The sequence below is a fragment of the Oreochromis aureus genome, linkage group 7, assembly GCF_013358895.1.
Source record: "Oreochromis aureus strain Israel breed Guangdong linkage group 7, ZZ_aureus, whole genome shotgun sequence".
NCBI lineage: Eukaryota > Metazoa > Chordata > Actinopteri > Cichliformes > Cichlidae > Oreochromis > Oreochromis aureus.
Genome location: NC_052948.1, coordinates 47,971,341 through 47,991,473, shown reverse-complemented (window position 1 = coordinate 47,991,473; position 20,133 = coordinate 47,971,341). Strand labels below are relative to the sequence as shown.

General features: G+C 41.4%; 1 protein-coding gene across 5 annotated transcripts in view; it reads left to right on the top strand.

Annotated features, from left to right (window-relative positions):
- The first annotated feature begins 193 nt into the window (after positions 1-193).
- Positions 194-20,133, top strand: part of LOC116331850 (probable E3 ubiquitin-protein ligase HERC1) — a 58,695-nt gene continuing 38,755 nt past the window's right edge. For 2 of the 5 annotated variants that reach the window (XM_031754667.2, XM_039614890.1), the window contains exons 1-26: positions 194-369; positions 3,035-4,040; positions 5,032-5,127; positions 5,223-5,405; positions 5,776-5,988; positions 6,464-6,562; positions 6,683-6,779; positions 6,883-7,026; positions 7,162-7,289; positions 7,609-7,753; positions 7,858-8,029; positions 8,206-8,340; positions 8,434-8,599; positions 9,369-9,494; positions 9,911-10,132; positions 10,837-10,989; positions 11,181-11,313; positions 11,557-11,760; positions 11,869-12,087; positions 12,457-12,630; positions 12,810-12,927; positions 13,064-13,181; positions 13,396-13,594; positions 13,704-14,004; positions 14,101-14,149; positions 14,237-14,282. In XM_031754667.2, the coding sequence (XP_031610527.2) occupies positions 3,066-4,040; positions 5,032-5,127; positions 5,223-5,405; positions 5,776-5,988; positions 6,464-6,562; positions 6,683-6,779; positions 6,883-7,026; positions 7,162-7,289; positions 7,609-7,753; positions 7,858-8,029; positions 8,206-8,340; positions 8,434-8,599; positions 9,369-9,494; positions 9,911-10,132; positions 10,837-10,989; positions 11,181-11,313; positions 11,557-11,760; positions 11,869-12,087; positions 12,457-12,630; positions 12,810-12,927; positions 13,064-13,181; positions 13,396-13,594; positions 13,704-14,004; positions 14,101-14,149; positions 14,237-14,282 (4,615 nt within the window). In that variant the 5' untranslated portion in view covers positions 194-369; positions 3,035-3,065. Of the gene's footprint in view, positions 370-641; positions 677-2,508; positions 2,572-3,034; positions 4,041-5,031; positions 5,128-5,222; positions 5,406-5,775; positions 5,989-6,463; positions 6,563-6,682; positions 6,780-6,882; positions 7,027-7,161; positions 7,290-7,608; positions 7,754-7,857; positions 8,030-8,205; positions 8,341-8,433; positions 8,600-9,368; positions 9,495-9,910; positions 10,133-10,836; positions 10,990-11,180; positions 11,314-11,556; positions 11,761-11,868; positions 12,088-12,456; positions 12,631-12,809; positions 12,928-13,063; positions 13,182-13,395; positions 13,595-13,703; positions 14,005-14,100; positions 14,150-14,236; positions 14,283-20,133 lie in introns of those variants that run through there. The other 3 variants (XM_039614893.1, XM_039614892.1, XM_039614891.1) reach the window with 3 other exon arrangements.

Here is a 20,133-nt window from a genome sequence, read left to right as displayed (position 1 = left end):
CTTCCCGGAAGTATTGTATCTTTATAAAACTTCTATAATTTATAATAAGATTTTTTTAAAGAGCGGTTTAATGGGGTATAATTATTTTTGCTACAACTGTGGTTTAGGAAATTCAATGTGGCTACAGTCTGTCTCTTGTTTATCCACTCGGACTGTTTTTCTAGCCATGCAGATTTTTTTTTAAACAAAAACTCAAAGGTGTTAGTGACGTTAATGAGCTTCGCTCCGAGACACACGGTGGCGGTAACACGGTGACCAAACACCGGCTGCCATCGGCGATTAAAAGTCGTCCGAAGAAGAAGAGGGGGAGCGAGGAGAAGGTTGATGATGATATTTGCGTCCAAGGGAGACCTCACTGGGACACAGCAGGTAACGCAAAACATTTACTGGCTGTGTTTTTACTGTCAATGTGCCTTATATGTCTCCCGAGCACTTTTCATTTTAAAATTACCTTTACGACGTTAGCGACCCACGCGGGGGTTTATTTTACCGGGAGCTGACAGGCACCAAGTGGAGGGGCTTGGTCGGGTTTTGACAGCCATGGAGCAGACTAGCAACTGCACTGCAGCCAGCATTAGCTCAGCTGTCACCGCAGACGCAGAATAATGTTACCGGTGTTTGTGAATGACACGGCGGAATCTGCGCTTTACGTTTGCCGGTGTTTTTATGGGTGCAGGTCGGTAGCTACTATGTAACAATGAACCAGAGAGACGTGAGCCACGTAACGGTAACGGTACTAAATGTTGATATAAGCTTTAAAGCGAGAAGCCAGCCCGTAGGACTGTGTCATGCTGTTAATTTAAATACTAAATGTCCTACCGGGTTGTCATTAGCGTGGGTGCCCAACTCATTTATGCTAGAATTATTATTATTGTTAAATTGTATTTATCATTATTATTATTATTATTGAATTTCATTTATTTTTAACCGGTAGCTTGTTTTATGGTGAACAAATTTCCTTTGTTATCCAGTCCTGGTTTTGATTAACAGTCATTCAAGTATTCATTATGCTTTTAGTGATCGGGGTTGTCCTGGCAACGGCAGCCCAAACGTCCCTTAATTGGGTCGGCAACTTCCTCCAGCTCATTCTCGACAACTTCCAAACCCCATCGTGCCGAAAGGGCGTCCTAGTGTCAGCTCACCTCATCCAGCAGTCAGTATAAAGGAGGTTGCGTTTAAAATCTTGATTATTTTCATGTGGATTTGAGCTCAGCTACCTTGCAAAAAAATGTAGTCTTAAAGTAAAAATAAAATAAAATAATAATATTTGAGAAAAATATATAGATTACATTAAAAAAAGATGTTTTGTATTGTTTTATGGGAAAAGCATTTGTTTGTTCCATAGAAAAGCACATTTAGTTTTTAAGGGTTCCGAGACAGAATCTGCTAAATTGTCAGATTTTTATCATCTTGGTCCAAAGGATTTTTTTTTTGGAAGATATCACTGGGAGTTACTGATATACTGCTGTCCCCCCCCCCCAATTGCTTGATCCCACCTATGACAGTTGCAATTTTTATTGTATAGCACATTTTTATATACTTAAACTCATTGCATTTAATGCGGAAAAAAACAGAAAAAACAAAACCAACAAACGATGTAGGTTTATTGAGCCTTTGTTTTCATTTTAACCAATTGGGACCTTTGGCCCAAACTGTTATCTGCTCTAGACAATCAGGAATGGAAGAAGTGTTTTTGTGTGTATACTCTAGATACTATATATAATGTAGATTGACATTTGCTGACTAAAGTCTGAAATGAGCTGCTTGGAATAAGAAAAGAGAACTAAATTCACATCGTGTCCTGAATGTTGATATCCTTAAATACCAGACGGTCTGCAGTGTGTGATGGTTGCGTCTTACACTGCTGGCAGTTTCTTGTTGTCGTCTGACCATGGAGCTCACTACTATATCAATGCCTGGTGTTATTTTTGGCCAAAGTGGAAACCATATAGCCCCATTGGCCTCAGGGACAGCAAGAGAAATGAGAGTCTGTGACAGGACTATGGATACATTTGTGTGCTCACATGTTGAGCAACCGTTAATTTACCTGATTTTACTCATACCTGCTTGTTTTGGTACAATTAGAACCTGTAGAGTCATCCAATAATCAACATAATGGTAATCAAGATGGCTAATATCACTGTTTTGTTCACCATTAACTAGAAGTATTAGTTCATGTATGTTTAAAATGTTTAAAAAATGATACTGTAAATGTACGAGTGGGTATCAGGTCTACTGGTTAACCTGCTTTAGAATATTTAAGATGAATTTGCGTAAGCAGTGTTTCAGGGGAATGTCATGCCTACTAGTGCTATGAATGTTGACCTCCGTATTGTGACCGTTACAAGGACTGTCGTGGTTTAATTTCTGTTATGAATGAAATGACTTTCAAGGGGTTGGATACAGTTAACCAGCTGGTGTCTGATTATCTGAAAAATATTATGAGTGAAATCATTATTTTCCCTACTAGCTGGAAAGCTGCTTGGCTGGAGATGCATCATTTCCAGTCGACAGAAACAGACACGCTCTTATTTTGGTTGGAAAGCCAACAGAAATGCAGCAGATCACTGGGTGAGGATGTGGGGTTAGGTAACCAACTTTAAATGAATGAATTATGAATTTAAATTTGACATGTGCTATTTTGTATTGCATCCCTTTGTGCTTTGTGGCGTAATAACTTGTAAGACAAATGCACCCTCATTAATGTGGGTGTGCTAGTTAGCTGCTATCATAGGGTGAGCTGACCTATTTCAGTGATACCCACCGGGCCTATGGCAATATCCTGGATGTAGTGTATGTTGGACAAGTGCCGACGCTAAGGAGAAACCCGACACCTTCACACTGAATGCACTTGGCAGGAAAACGCATCAGAACACTGGCTTTCTGCAGAAAATGTTGCCTGTAAATTTGTGATGAAGAGAGATGTGCATTTCTTTATGTTAATCTGTACTGGAGTGGATATGTGTCAATTTTCTATATTAGACTTTCTTTAAGCCTCATCCTCTCTTTTGATATGTTTGGGGTTTTTTTTTAGGTATACATCAGAGTATAGATAATGCTCAGACATGGTGCCTTGTCAGACCCATGTGTTGCTGAAGTGGCAGGAGCACTTCAATAGCTCCTGGGCGGCAGAGGACAGCCTGCAGACAGCCAGGAGGCATGGTGCTGCCACGCTCTACGATAAGCTCCTTCACAACAAGGAAGTGGTGACCCTCGCCCAACCTGTTCAAGAACTCGCAGGCCCACGCCTTCCGGACTTCGAATGTGAGTCCAGCGCATCTGCGGAGAAGGAAGAGTACCTGTCCTCCCTGCTTCGTAGCCAGCGATGGCTGGCTCACCGCGTGCTGACGCAAACCTCCTACACCCTGGGTCTCCACCACAGGCTGGTAGTTCTACAGAGAATCTACTATGCACTTCACAGCAAATACCATGACAAATTCCGTGTGCAGCTGCCCTCCCACTCCAAAGACAGCGGAACTGAATGTGGGCAAATTGAGCCGGCCTCAGAGACTTTCCTACCAGGGGGAGCATCCAAAATCAAGTCGGGTACAGATGTTCTGATAGAAATGGGTGTCAGGACTGGCTTGAGTCTGCTCTTCTCACTACTGCAGCAGAACTGGAGATACGCAGCTTCTATTCATCCAGAGTCTGTGCTTTGCAACGATGTGCTCAACACAGCGTCCTCTGTCCTGACTTCGCTGCCACCACTCTCTCTGGCTAATGAGAATAAGATCCCGTCAGTGGGTCTGGACTGTCTGGCACAGGTGGCTGACTTCCTGAAGAAGACATCGGTGAGCAGCGGGAACGGTGGCGCAGACCCGACTGGTCGGAGGCTGGCGCTGGAGCTGCTGCTCGGCCTGGCCATGCAGAGAGGCTCCCTGAAGTTTCTGCTAGAGTGGGTGGAGGTAGCCTTGGCTGCTTCCATGTCCTCTTCCACCCCTACACTGTCTTCCTCCTCCTCCTCACTGAGCTCCCAGCAGTCAGCCGGTGTGGGCTTTGATGTCATCTATCAAACTCTTCTCCAAATGAGGCAATATTCGGTATGCGACTTGTTTTCATATCAGTCTTTGGATAATCGTACTTTTTTAATGTAACACTCGGTCACTGATGGTATTTCTTAAATTGCATGAGATAGATTTGTCCTGCAATCATGTGATATATTGGGCATATTAGTTTACTGAAGTTTAAGTTCAATCAGTTCACATGCTGTGGCTCTGTTCCACTTTCAGAGTGATTTGAATTAGAGCCATGGTTGCTTCATGCATTTATTTTTGGTAACTTTCACAGCCTTTCATGAACGTACTGATAAAAGCCCCATTGTCTCTAAAGTAGGAAAATGGCTCTTCACGTTCATGCTTCTGTAGGCTGTCCTTTTCAGAAATGAAGTGTGTCATTGAAGCTTGTAGAGATGGGTTAATGTGCAGATAAGGATTAGGATTGAGTCAGCCTTGCTGTCCTCTATAGATATGCGCATTGAGTCATCCTTTAGCAGGTTAATCAGCTTTGTAATATTTCTGTACAAATGGCAACCAGAGATGGCCGTTGCCAGCGACTTCATTATATTGCACATTATTTATCACGTAGAGGTGGTCAAATTCAGTCTAAGTATTGGAGTCATAGCTGGTGCTGCTAGGCTGAATTACATTTAATTGGCCTTATCTAACAAAGTGGCTGGTGAGTGTAAAAGAATAAGATTGCTGATTTGTTTCTAGTGAGACAAAAAAAGTTGAACACAGGCTGCTGCTTTCTCCACTAACTAGTGTGCCTACAAAGAGCTATGTTGTTGCCTGCTTGTGTTCAGTCTCTGTTTGATCATGCTGTGGCATGTCGCTGTTCTTAAGGAGAGAAATGTTTTTCCTTCTGATACATACTTCAGGTTTTGAAATATTTGGTATCCAAAACAACAGACTGCAAAAACAAGTTCATTTTGTTATAAATCCAAATCTGCATGCAACATTTACACACACTGAATGTCAGATTAAAGTGAAAACATACTATGCTGAAGGATCAACAACAACTATTTATTTCCAGGGTTTTCGTGGCGATCCCGTCAATACTCAGGTGCTTAAGAAGGATGCAGATGGACATTGTCGACTCTCCCAGGCAGCTCTCTGCTTATTTGAAGAGGTGAGTGAAATCTTATTGACATGCATATCGACACTATTACGAATTCATGGCCGTTTACAGTAACTGACCTGAAAGGCTTCTCTCTACACCGACAGATTTGTAACCTAGCGTCCTACTGCTTGTGCTCGTGTAGCACGGATGCAGCTGCTCCCGGCACTGAGAGCAACACAGTCATGGTGTATGTGTGGGGCAGCAACAGCAGCCATCAGCTGGCAGAGGGGACACTGGAGAAAATCCTGCTGCCAAAACTGACGCAGGGCTTCAGTGATGCCCAAATGGTATGACAAGCCACAAGGGTAGGGCTTACACTATTTAAATGAAATAATTAATGTTCCTATTATTTATTGAAGTTTTTACACTTGATAATCTCTAATTTTGTTGGTGGTATTAATAGGTTTTCCACATGCCTCACACTTGAGATGGGTTTTATATTTTTTTTAAAAATGGTTACAGATGTTAAAAATCCCAACTGTGCGAACAAAACAAAAATTCCAAATAAAACAGGTGAAAATGCTTTTTGATATGAGTGCTGTATTGAATGTGGTGTTGTGAGTTTATAAAATTGAAAGCACACCAGAACTACATTAATAATTCATTAGAATTATCTTAGCGTGCCAGTTTACATCGTCCACTTTAATCTTCTGTTAGATTGAGGCAGGCCAGTACTGCACCTTCTCTGTGTCTGCGGATGGCTCAGTGAAAGCATGTGGAAAGGGCAGCTATGGCCGTCTGGGCTTGGGGGACTCCAACAACCAGTCTATGCCCAAGAAGCTTGTACTTGAACCACACAGGAACATTAAGAAAGTGTCCTCCTCCAAGGGCTCCGATGGTCACACTTTGGCCATCACTGTCGAGGGAGAGGTGAGAAGTTAGAATAACTGCTAGTAAATATTTTAAAGGTTTGTATGCTGGATTTGTGACACTACAACTGCGATATAATGTGTATACACTCACCAGAGATTTTATTAGGTACATCTTTCTAGTACCAGGTTGGATTTTTGTCTAGAAACTTGCTTTAACTCTTCATGGCACAGATTCATCAAGGTGCTGGAAACATTTATCAGAATTATTGGTCCATATTACCATGATAGCATCACACATGCATTAATGATCTGTCGAACAGGTGTACCTGATAACATTGTTAGTAAGCGATGGAGCTTTCCCGCTTTTCTAAGGCCAGTTTGGTAATATATTAAACTTCACACATTTCACACCCACTCAAACATCCGTATGTGTGGGTGATGATTTACACTTGCTTTTATTCACTGTCTTCCACTACCACTACATTTTAATTAAACTGATTAATACAATGTAAATTGTCAAATATTTCTTTCAGGTGTTCAGCTGGGGTGATGGAGAATATGGGAAGCTGGGCCATGGCAACAGTGCTACACAAAAGTATCCCAAAATCATACAAGGACCGCTGCTGGGCAAAGTAAGCAGGAAATGGCAGCTTGTAGGGAATAAAAATGTTGGTAAAATGTTATAAGCCAATTGATTTGAACATAATTATATAAATAGTGGTGTTTTTTTTTTTTTTTTTTTTTTTTTACAGGTTGTTGTTTGTGTGTCTGCTGGCTACAGACACAGTGCTGCTGTGACTAATGATGGAGAGCTTTATACATGGGGTGAAGGGGACTTTGGCAGACTTGGTACACAGCTTATTTCTCAAATTGCTCGATCTTGTCTCAGCCATTTCAAAGTGATGTCATTCCTCTGGTAGCATAGCAACAACCTCTGATGTCCTGTGTCCAGGTCAAAGTGACAGCCAAAGTCGGAACATGCCCACACTAGTGAAGGATATCAGTGGTGTCGGGCAGGTGGCCTGTGGCAGCTCCCACACCATCGCTGTGGCTCAGGATGGGCGTACTGTGTGGTCCTTTGGAGGAGGGGATAATGGTGAGTGGATGGTATACTGTTTGATTTAAACACAGTTTAATTAAAGTACTTTTAAAGCATGTTTTCATGTTTGTGACAGTGCCACAGCAGTATATGTTGTGCCCGATCGTGCTCAAATATGACTCATCCTTGCAGGTAAACTGGGTCACGGAGACACCAATCGTGTGTATCGGCCCAAGGTCGTAGAATCCCTGCATGGATTCATCATCAGGAAAGTGTGTGCTGGTAGCCAGTCATCTCTGGCCCTAACCTCTGCAGGACAGGTGAGATGAAGTGTTTTTGGTTAGATTTAAATTAATTAAACTGCCTTTTGTCTGTGAAGTCTTTGACAAAACAGATTTTGTAAAACTAATTTGTAGACAAAAAAGAAAAAAGTTTGGTGAAGGCTTTTATTTTACAGGGAATACCAAAGTCTTATTAACAAATGTTGCTTTCATTCTCTATTAGCACTTCTTTAGTATAAAGTTGTAGTTCTGATAATGAATTCATTAGTGTTTACCGCATAATTACTACAGACAAATATTCTGTAGATCATTCCATCAGTAAATCATAGATTAAAAAACAAAACATTTCTTTCTTTAGGTGTTTGCGTGGGGCTGTGGCTCATGTTTAGGATGCGGCTCCTCTGAAACAACAGCTCTGAGGCCCCGGTTGATAGAAGACCTGAGCATCACCAAGATCATTGATATCTCATGTGGAGACAGCCACTGTTTGGCTCTGTCCCACGGTAAGACATCGTCAACAGCTCACACTCCCTTTATAGATGATTATTACACTTATAATAAAAGAAATGTGCTCCGGCTGCAACGAACCTGGTTTTCTTGTCATCAGAGAATGAAGTGTATGCGTGGGGAAATAACACCATGGGCCAGTGTGGGCAGGGTCACACTTCTACACCTATTTCCAAACCCAAGAAAGTGCTTGGTTTAGAGGGTGTTTCGATCCAGCAAATTACAGCTGGCACATCTCACAGTCTGGCTTGGACCGCAATTCCAACTGACAGGTAATTCCTTAGCTAATCATTAAACCAATGTACAGTGTAGCTTTGTTGCTCTGTGGTGTCTAACTGTATGACTTTAATACAGTTTGAAGCAGAATGTAAAGAAATTGGAGACCCAAAACTTTTAAACAGCACTGCGTTTCTTATTACTTATTAAATATTTGTGCTTCTGTTTTCAGGCAGCTTGTGGCGTGGCACAGGCCCTTTTGTGTGGACTTGGAGGAGAGTACGTTCACTTATTTACGCAACTTCCTGGAAAGCTATTGTGATGGAATTAGTAACGACACCCCACCAGCTCCCTTTGTTTGTAAAAGGTGTGACATTTACATTCAGTTAGCAAAACATACTCATCTACCTCAAGGAAATTTCATTCAAACTAAAATTATATGAATTTCTCTGTGCCTCAGGGACCACCATCATTTTATTTTGCTGTGCATGAAGCTGCTGTCCATCCACTTGTCCCTGGCCCACGCCGGAGGCACTGGTGCTATGGTTCTGGGTGCTCAGGGCAGGCCCCTGAGAAACCTACTCTTCAGGCTAATAGACACTGACATGCCAGACTCCATACAACAAGTAAGCAGACTATTTTTGTAGTATTCTTACAGTGACGTACAGCAGTAGGGCTGTGCTGGTGCTGGTTTATAAACCGAAACATTATGAAGCTTACTAAGAACCCTATTAATCTGTGATTTTCAAGCTTCCTGGTTGAATTTAACCATAAGTCAGTTTCATGAAATATTTTGGCATGGATATTTATTCTGTGCCAGGAGCAGGGGATGCACTCCAAGACCAGGCTTATATTCATACCAGTTCCTTTTTCAAGTAATTCAGTTCTTATATGTATTTTACATAATTTTTGTTAACCTGCATTAAAAAAAGAAACACACAGGTTACATATTTCCATTCAGTCGAGTACTTTTACTAAACAATTCATTTCAGTTTTATTTCTCTAGCACCAAATCACAGCAACAGTCCCCCCATAGTGCTTTATATTGTAAGGTAAAGACCTAAAAACATAGAGAGAAAACTCTGTTACCATTATTTTTTTTTCTAACTATTCAAGGGACCTTATTATATTTTTTGTCTTGTTCTAAGATGTGTGTTATATGTATTATTGCAGGTTTTAAGATGATTGTATATGGCTGTTAAATTGACATCAGTGGTTAGGGCACTATATTAATTCCAATATACACGCGTATAAACTTCATTGGACAAAAAGTTTTACAAGCTTCCATTCTGTGTAATCACACATGTGGTCAACCTGTTTATTTATTGAAGGAAGCACTAACTGTTGATCTCATGTATTTTGATGATGATTGTTACCCTTCCTATCAATCCTCAGGCAGTTTTGAACACGCTGTCTATTGGTGCGTCCCTGCTGTTGCCTCCACTTCGGGAGAGAACGGAGCTGCTCCTCTCACTCCTTCCTCAGGGCCCTCAGAGTTTGAATGTTCTTTCCAAAGGACAGGTATGAAGGTTCTGTTTTAGCAGTGCTGCAGTGACAGGATGTGTATTTTCCACATTTGTGTCTTAGCTCATTAGAAATAGTCTGCATTGAATTTTTAACCACTGTTTATTTTGTGTATTTAAACTGTTTTAAATAAGAATTCCTCCTTCACTGCTAGTTTTTCCTGGTTTTAGTAATGACAGTGAACTGGATAGCTAACAAATGGATGGATATTTGGAGCCAGATAACAGTGTCTGCTAAATCGATGTGCTTAGTTGGAGTGTTGCTTGGCAATGTGTTGAAGACTGCTGGAACACTGTGAAAACAAGTGATAGTGAAATTGTTAAGACTTCTCTGCAGCAATGTTTCTGATAAATTCACATTTAAATTATGAAGAGCTAGACCATCTGTTCTTCTTCGCTCTGTGTCTTTTAAAGCGTCTTCAGTTAGACATGGTCCTCAGCAGCCTTCAGGACCAGAGCCACGTAGCCTCTCTTCTAGGTTACAGCAATTTTGGAGAAGTGACAGCCCTGGGGCCTCCAGTGACTCCTTTGTCGGTCCGACAACCGTCTTCATCCAGCTCTGTTGATGCCTGTGACCCTCTGCACTTAGCAGAGGTGCTGCTGAGAACCCTGCTGCTTAGCATAGGATTTTACACGGTAGGAAATAGAGGCAATTGTGTGTGTCTGACTTGTCTGTGAGTTAAATGGGGAGAGTTTTCACTTTAGGTTAAATTAGTGCTTTCAGGGTTAATTTAGAATTTTTTTTTCCCATATCAAATTTTTTCTTTTTTTGTTTTCCTAAATTTATTTATTTTTTAACTCAGTTAAGGGTGTTTGTACTGAATTGTTGAGGTAAATGAAGCATAGCTGAAAGCTTTTAATTTACTAGGCCACCTAAATCCAAACCCTCACCTATGGTCATGAAATCTGGGTTAAGACCAAAAGAGTAAGATCACGAATATAAGCGTTTGAAATGAGGGCCCTCTGTAAGGTGGCTGGGGTCAGCCATAGAGAGAAGGTGCTGTAAGAAGCATCCACAGAGATCTTGGAGTACAGCCCGTGCTCCTGTATGTCAAAAGGACACAGGTGGTTTAGGAATCTTAGGTTTAGGATTAGTCCTGGTTGCCTCCCTTTGGAGGTGTTCCAGGCACACTCAATCAGGAAGAGACCCCTGGGTAGACCCAGATTATGGATGGATGTTTTAATAAATAAAGACTTTAATCAATAGTCTATCAGTGGGGTTTGATAAGTAGTTTTTTTAAGTTTTAGCAGCTTGTCTGAATATTGTGCACACTTTTACTGTTCAGTCAGACTGTTCCTGTTCTTCCTAATGCTTTCCGTTGATGTTTTTCTTCACACAGGAGCAGCAATTTGGGGAACTGGAAAAAAACAGCGACAAGCAGCTTGTTGGTGATAGTCAGGGACAAATGGATCCTCCCTCTCACTTTCACCAGCTGCTTTCTGGACTTCACAAACACCTGCTCGCTCATTGCTACATCAGTTCCAGCCCAGAGGTAAACAAGGAACTCTGCCAAATGCAAAGAAAAATGAGTGGTACCTCATTAGAAACGAGCACTTCAGTAGAAAGCGAATTACACATTTCTAAATGTTTCTGGGTACAGTGTGCTGGCATACCAAACCTAGTATTTTACCCAGTGTTCTTAGTATTGCAGTTGCATTTAAGTTTGTATTTTCGGCTCTGTAGGATGACAGCAGTGTAGCACTGCTTCGTGAGCATCTTTACCTGCTGCTTCCCTGTGCTACTGAGACACTCAGGAGATCAACCAAATTGTTAAAGGAGATTGCCCCAGACAAACAAATCATCAAAAAGCTGCAAGGTAAGAAAAATGGTTTTGGTGTTTGGCAAGTGTGTGCTATTTTCACCTAGCTACACCACATAAAAATTGATTTTCTGCTGCTCTTTTATTCACAAAAAAACACAATTAAAGTCACTTCCCTTCTAATCATTTAAATATCTGAAAAGCAATTTTTAATCTCTACTTGGCTTCTATATTTATTGTTTATGTTTATCATCACTTCAGTTAGCTTAATTCCTTTACTCCTCTCACCTCTTGTCCCAGTGGTGTTATACAATTCAGTGTCTGGCAGCCTGCTGTGCCAAGTAATGTACTCCTTGCTCCTGCTGCCCCTGGGCACAGTTCAACCTCTGCTGAGCCATCTACTGGGCTTGCTGGAGCAGCTCAATGACTTCAACAGGTTGCTGCCAGAGACAGTCTTGCTGGAGGAACAAGAACTAGGAGTGAAAGATCAGAAAACCTGCTCAGGTAAGCGCAGTGCCCCTTAGATTTATGCTGGACATGTATTTCTTTAGTATTGATTGCTGCATTACTACACTAGACCAATCTAACAATCTCAAGTGATATTTCTTATAGATAAAAGTGAAGAAAACACAAGCATTGGGCCGCAGGAGGAGGAGGAGTGCAGATGGGCCTGGCTGTTGGACCTGGAAAGGTCTGTAGCGCTGGCAGTCGGCCGCTGCCTCGGTGGTATGCTGCAAGGCTCGCCGCTGTCCCTCCAGGAGAAAGCGTCAGAGGTCTGGCTATCAAATGTCCTCTTCAGGAATGGCCTGGAGATGGACTTTGAACAGCTGGGTAGGAAAACATGCTGTTTGCTCTTCAGGTTTTCACATGTGCAAATGCTTCATAAATCCTTAATGCAAGATTTATTTTGCACCATATTACCATGATCTGTTTGGTAATAATAAAAGCCTTCATTTAGCTGTGTAAAATGGCATTAGTTATTTTTAATAGCTCCAGGCCAAGAGGATATTACAGTCACGGCAATTGTTTTAGTTTTAGTCACGATAAAAATATATACATTTAAGATACTGTGCCACACAGAAGCCTGACCTTTTTTAAATGAAAGGTATCATTATCGTTATGCTTAAAGAACAAAGAAAATAGTCTGAGTCAATCCTGAGCAGTTTTCGTTAACATTCTACATGTTGCTTTAATCTGTAGACTCGAGCATGACATGGCTGACCGAGGTAGTGCTGCTGGGCAGTACTGATGCCAGACTCACAGAGCTGAGCTTGAGTGAAGAAACCCGGACTTTACTGGAACTGGCACTGGGCTCATCCAGAGGACTTGCAGGTGGCATATGGCAGAAGATGGAGGATTATGCTCACGGCAAAGGTACTTGTGCTTGTTTATGTGTATAATTTTGAAAGTGTATATTGTTAATAATACAGCTTATATTGAACTAATTTCCTATTTTCAGAATCTTGTATAGATGTTTTTCAAATTTTAGTTAAAATGTGGAAAGTTTTTCTTTGTGTCTTTTTAAAATTGATCTGTATTGATTGCTTTGATAGCAGAATGGGAGAATGGAGGCTCTTCAGGTGATTGTTTGCTGCAAGTTGTGTGCCGCTGCTGTCTGGCTGCTCTCCTGAAACACACGGGCCTGCAGAGTGAGGCCTGTTGGCAGGACAGGTCAGTTTACTGAAGCAGTCAAAGATGTATTGGGCAACACTGAAGGGGTTTCTAGTATGTCAAACTTTTTCTTTCTGTCTCAGTGTATATTATTGTATAACCTGTTCCACTGTGTTTATCTACTCTGCTGAGACAGCCATGAGCCCTGTGAGATGCTGTTTGACGTCTATGAAACCGTTTATAAAATCAGAAGTGCTCTGTTGACCCTCAAAAGCAGTTCAAGGATGACACAAGTAGAAGCATCTACCAAACAGGTACCATTACAGTATAATTAAATATATGTAATGCTGATTTCATTTAACAAATTTGTAAACAGTTTGTCTAAAATGTATGTTTTTGTAAATACTGCTGCATAATTGTGATTAGCTTCATTTCTGTCCATTAATTGATTTTTAACTTATAGCAATCTGATCATTTTTATCAGGTAAAATTACAGATATGTATTTAAAGCATTTACTTAAACTGCAGATCTCTCAGTCTCCTCAAAGTCCTGATGTGGAAAGGCAAGAGCCATGTACCTCAGTGGAGCAGGTGGGGAAGGATAATGAGCAGCAATCAGTAGGACACTGTAGCCGGGAGGTGCAGGTGCCCCCGTCACCCGCAGCAAACCACAACCAGGAAGAGGTTGCAGACGATGACAGATTTGGCAGTCGTGTTTACCTGTCAGGTTAGAAATGCAAACTGTATTTGTTCTTGTTCTAGTAAACAGCACAGCCACACGCACAGAAAGAAATATGACACGTCTTATTTTCACACATCTTTCAATGTCTCTGCAGAAGTCCTAGAATCATTCATGGCCACCCGGGAAGCCATGCAAGTGCAGCAGAATGTGACAGTCTACGAGTCATTCGGCACTTCCACCCTTCAGAGCAGCGTGGAGAGCCCCATCAGCCCTGAGGGAGAGCCTGATTCCAAGCAGCAGTGGGAGAAGAATGGGGAATCTGAGGAAAGCTTGTCTTTCCCTGCTGCCTGCCATCTGGTGGTGTCCCGATGCCTCTTCCTTCTGTTGGGGGTCAGGCCTGCTTGGGTGGAACCCAGCGAAAGGGAGAACATTCAGGCTGTGAACACTGGAGGGAGGTAAAGACTGTGGTATGCAGTGTGTGTTTGTTTTAGTGTATTTGTGTTCTGTGTTAGCAGTTTTTGCACTAACTGTCCACAACATCTAACTTTCAGGAAATTGTCGGCAGAATCCCTTACAGTGACTGCCAGTGGAAGAAAACAGGTCACTATTGTACTATCAAAATCTTCTCAAAATTTGGCTTTACAGCTCTTTATCAGTATTAATATACTGCTCTTATGTCTTATTTAGTCTGACCAGTCCAAAAACACATCTGGATCTGCAAGGAATAAAATGGGTAGGTGGACAAAGTTCATATCATCTACTGTATAGTCTGATTATGTTATAACCTACATTTTCAGGCAGTCCTTTTGTACGCTGTCGTTAAGAGATGGTATAGACACTGATTGTTCTACTACAAACACAAACCCAGACAGCTGAAGTCTTAAATTATTGTCAGGTAACCCTTGGAAAACAAGACCCAAGTGCTCTTTTGCAAAAAATGGGACTTGGGGATTTGTACTTCAACACTTTCTTTAAAAATAACATAAACATTTGTAGCAGGCAGAATAAATAAAGACTGATAATAATGATAATAATAATATTATTATTATTATTATTATTATTGTTATTAACTAGAAAGTGCATTTTCTGAAGAAACTGCAGTGTGAATGCTTGAATGTGAATGTATGCACTGAAATGAATTAATTGCTGAATTTAAGTTAAAAATTTTGAATGAAATGAAAAATACAGAAGTTTTCGCCTGGAAAAAAAAAAGTGCTGAACTGCTAAAAGCTGACATCCACACAGAAGAAGTTGGAAAATAGCTGAAAAAGTTTTAAATGTAAATTAGAAAAACCTAAGAAATGAGAAAAGAAAATTTAGAGTCAGAAAACATCTGAATGAATATTAAAAGTTCATATTCTTTAAATCACTGAATGACTAAAATGTGATTCCTCCACTTGGATCCACACAGTTTAAAAAGTTTAAATGTCTGAGCTTTGAAAGACACGGTGTTGGAAAGAGAAGAACAATGGCTACGTTTTGAGGGTAAAATGATGGCTGTAGAGCAAACACTGTGGACACAGCAGCAGTTGAAAGAGAAGTGTTTAAGATGAATCTTGGCAGAGTGAGAGACAGAGCTCCTTAAGCAGGCAGGTGTGAGCCTGGTTGCTATAGTGACTGCACCCAATGGCTCCATACACACAGACATGCGCCTCACTTTTGCTGCTTAGAATGAACAGAAAAGTCAGCCCGAAACAAATCGCTCCCAAATGAAAAGTACAAGTCGTATGGACAAAATTCTTTCACAGTGAGCGGCAGCAATGTCTAGTCTACTGAATTCTCAATTTTCATGCCTGTGGAGTTTATTATATGGATGTGGTGACAGTGTAAAGACCGCCTGTACTTCTGATTTTCAGACAGACTTTCTGAGCCATTTTAACATTGGAGTCTATGGAAGAGTTGGAGGGAGGAGGCTGTGCATTGGTGACATTTATGAAAGAACCATAACACCTATTACAATAGTAAACACGTTGGATGAAAGAGGACAGCGATGGCTACGTTTTGAGGGTAAAATGATGGCTGTAGAGTGAACATTGTGGACACAGCAGCAGTTTTAAGAAAAGATTTTAAGATTAATTCCCCCCCTCCTCTCACTCTAGCAGTTGAGCTGTCTCACTCTAGCCCCAACATTCCGTCCCATACACACCCATTATAAACTCTGAAACGGCTGAAAAACATCATGAAACTTAAACTGGAACTGAAGAAAAAGTATAATAGATATTGAAAAGATAAATACAAGTTGAATAGTTGAACGTCTTGGCTTCGTTTTAAAGTTTGAATGGTGGCTCTATGTCAACGTATGTGGAAGTAGATACAGTTGAAAGAGGAGTAAGTTGAAGGAGAATTTGAAGGATCTCCCCATTGAAATACATGGGAAATTTTGTTGAAAAAAGTTGAATAAATTTAAAAATATAAATGTTAAAATGAGAAAAATACAAGCACACATGTCCAAAAGAAGAGGAATCTAATGGTGTTTGAATGGTTTTTCTAAGTTGAACGGTTTTGAAGGAGATAGAGTCCAAAAAACGTACGGAAAAATAATAATAAAGATTCGAAGAACAATACTGTGAATGCTTAATCAGCATTCAGACTGATTAAGCATCAGTCTGAATGCTCATCAATATGAATCCTCATTCATATATGTCATGTGACAGCCTAATTCGTATGACATCATACTACGATGGTTCTTTCAGATCAAAGGCACATATATGCCTTTGATCCCAAAAGGCTTAAATAGGGGTGCAATCCTAAACTTTTAGTCCGTTTATTTGCAGCACTCCTGTTCGCAGCACTCGTGTTCGCAGCATTCAAGCGTACGCCTTAGAAACATTTTGAAACAGTTGGCTCTTTTACACAGTCATTTTATCAAGACTTCAACATGTCTGAAAGAAAGCACAGCGAAAAACCACAAGCTTACGCTGGCTGTCCTCTCGAGGTTGCACAGCCAAATTCCCCAAATGACGTTTTACCCGTCCGAAGGGCATCTGCTGAAAGTAGGCAGGTAAACCAAACTCTAGAGGACAGGATTAAACAAATCCAAGCAGAAAAGATTCAACTTGAAGAGCAGTGCAGACAAATGGAGACCCAAAATAAACAGCTGGAAGAAAGGCACAATGGATTTGTCAAGAACCAACAAGTCTTGCAAGTAAAGCTTAATGAAGCACTGCACAGAAATGCAGAAATGGTTCATGACTATAAACAACTGGACACTAAATACAGAGAACTGGAGGCCCGAAATAAAGACATGGAAGAAAGGCACAAGGAATTGCTCGTGAACCAACAGAAGCAGCCCAACGTGGACATCATAAATGAGGGCTGGGGAGTAATGTTTAATCAAGCTAAGCAGCGGATTGTAAGGCTGATGACAGAAAAGAAGCAGAACATCCATGAGTTAAGAACAATGTCCTGCCAGCTTCAACAAGCACAAGCTGTTAGTCTGGAGACCCATGGGAATCTCGAACACGCTGTCAACCTGAATCAGCAGCTGCAAGTACAGCTTGATGAAGCCCTGGAGAAAAACCAAGAGCTTCTTCAAGAGAAGAAACAGCAAGACATAAAGGGGAAAGAGATGGAATGGAAACTTTACAACATGAAGAAACAAAATGAAGTCTTGCAAGTAAGGATTAATGAAACACTGCACACAAATGCACAAGTGGTTCATGAGAAGAAAGAACTGGAAACTGAATACAGAGAACTGGAAGGCCGAAATAAAGACTTGGAAGAAAGGCACAAGGAAATGCTCGTGAACCAACAGAAGCAGCCCAACGTGGACATCATAAATGAGGGCTGGGGAGTAATGTTTAATCAAGCTAAGCAGCGGATTGTAAGGCTGATGACAGAAAAGAAGCAGAACATCCATGAGTTAAGAACAATGTCCTGCCAGCTTCAACAAGCACAAGCTGTTAGTCTGGAGACCCATGGGAATCTCGAACACGCTGTCAACCTGAATCAGCAGCTGCAAGTACAGCTTGATGAAGCCCTGGAGAAAAACCAAGAGCTTCTTCAAGAGAAGAAACAGCAAGACATAAAGGAGAAAGAGATGGAATGGAAGCTTTACAACATGAAGAAACAAAATGAAGTCTTGCAAGTAAGGATTAATGAAACACTGCACACAAATGCACAAGTGGTTCATGAGAAGAAACAGCTGGAAACTGAATACAGAGAACTGGAAGGCCAAAATAAAGACATGGAAGAAAGGCATAAGGAAATGCTCGTGAACCAACAGAAGCAGCCCAACGTGGACATCATAAATGAGGGCTGGGGAGTAATGTTTAATCAAGCTAAGCAGCGGATTGTAAGCCTGTTGACACAAAAGAAGCAGAACATCCATGAGTTAAGAACAATGTCCTGCCAGCTTCAACAAGCACAAGCTGTTAGTCTGGAGACCCATGGGAATCTCGAACACGCTGTCAACCTGAATCAGCAGCTGCAAGTACAGCTTGATGAAGCATTGGAGAAAAACCAAGAGCTTCTTCAGGAAAAAGAGCAACTGGAAAAAATGCAGGAAAAGACACAACTTATTCTCCAAGACTTACAAAGGAAAAGTCTAGAAATACTCGCATGTCATAATGAAATGAGGGAGAAAATCATTGAACTAGAAGGAGAAAGGGAAAAACTGAAAAAACAATGCTCAGGCATGCAGTATAGGATCAATGACATGCTGAGAAAGAACGCAGAGCTCAAGGAACTTAATAACAAGTTGAAGTGCAAAAACAATGACATGCAGGTTCAAGAGCAAGAACTGGAGAAAGCGCATAATGACCTAAAGTGCACGCTTCAAGAAATCCAGAGCAGAAATGAGGAGTTAGAAGACATGTACAGCAAAGTACAACAGAGGAATACAGACATGCACGAGGAAAAGCTAATACAGGAGGCAAAATCTAAAGATCTGAAAGAAAAGCTTGAAGAAAAACAAGCACAATTACAAGAACTGGAGAAAAAATGCAAGAAACTTGAGGAGGAAATTACAGTAACAACTGAAGACCTGAAAACCCTCATCCTACAGAAAAAAGAGCTCCAGGAACAGTGCCTGAAAAAGAAGAAGAAACGCTTCTGGTTTTTCAGGAGGAGGGACCCTCCTGCTTCCTCACTTGATCATAAGGTGGTGTAGCCTGGTTTTCCTCCACCGCTTTTCTATCTCCTCACCCCTCTACCTCCCCTCTTGCCCTTTCTCTCCTTCCACCTCTCCATCATTCTCCATTTTTTCCTTTCTCCTCTCCCTCACCCCCCAACTAGTCAAAGCAGATGACCCTCCCTGAGCCTGGTTCTGCAATAGGTTTCTTCCTTTAAAGGGAGTTTTTCCTATCCACCGTCGCCGAGTGCTTGCTCAGAGGGGATTGTTGGGGTTTTCTCTCCTCCTTTCTATCCCTTTCTTTTCACCTCCCCTCTTCTCCCTTTCTCTCGTACCACCTCTCTCCATCACTCTCCGTTTTTCTTTCTGCCCTCCCTCACCCCCCAACTAGTCAAGGCAGATGACCCTCCCTGAGCCTGGTTCTGCAATAGGTTTCTTCCTTTAAAGGGAGTTTTTCCTATCCACCGTCGCCTAGTGCTTGCTCAGAGGGGATTGTTGGGGTTTTCTCTCCTCCTTTCTATCCCTTTCTTTTCACCTCCCCACTTCTCCCTTTCTCTCGTACCACCTCTCTCCATCACTCTCCATTTTCCTTTCTCCCCTCCCTCACCCCCCAACTAGTCAAAGCAGATGACCCTCCCTGAGCCTGGTTCTGCAATAGGTTTCTTCCTTTAAAGGGAGTTTTTCCTATCCACCGTCGCCGAGTGCTTGCTCAGAGGGGATTGTTGGGGTTTTCTCTCCTCCTTTCTATCCCTTTCTTTTCACCTCCCTCTTCTCCCTTTCTCTCGTACCACCTCTCTCCATCACTCTCCGTTTTTTCTTTCTCCCTCCTCACCCCCAACTAGTCAAGGCAGATGACCCTCCCTGAGCCTGGTTCTGCAATAGGTTTCTTCCTTTAAAGGGAGTTTTTCCTATCCACCGTCGCCAAGTGCTTGCTCAGAGGGGATTGTTGGGGTTTTCTCTCCTCCTTTCTATCCCTTTCTTTTCACCTCCCCACTTCTCCCTTTCTCTCGTACCACCTCTCTCCATCACTCTCCATTTTTCTTTCTCCCCTCCCTTCTTCATCTTTTTTTTCTTTTTTCACCCTCACTTAACTTATTCTTAACTAACAATAAACACAATCAACCATATTTTTACTTGTGTCAAATCAGTGTCTCTTCATTCAAGAATAATTCATCTTAAGAATAAAAACAACAAACGGGTGATAGCTGTGTGTGTTGGTGGGGCGGCACATTTATGTTTTATATTTTAGCAGTATCTGTCGTGATCTGCTGGTTTGACTCACCCAATAAAGAAATGCATAGACAAAAAACACAGAGTTATATTTCTCTTATGTATGAGGACAAAATTTCAGCAGATGTTTAACATAAGAGAAACACCTGCATAATATGCATTATTTAGACTGATGAAAAGCACAGATTTTATTTACATTTGGGTTAAAAAATTTTAAAAAATCTATAGATGACCCTCGAGTGGCACTGCATTAAAAATGGGGATGATTCTGTCTTGAAATGAC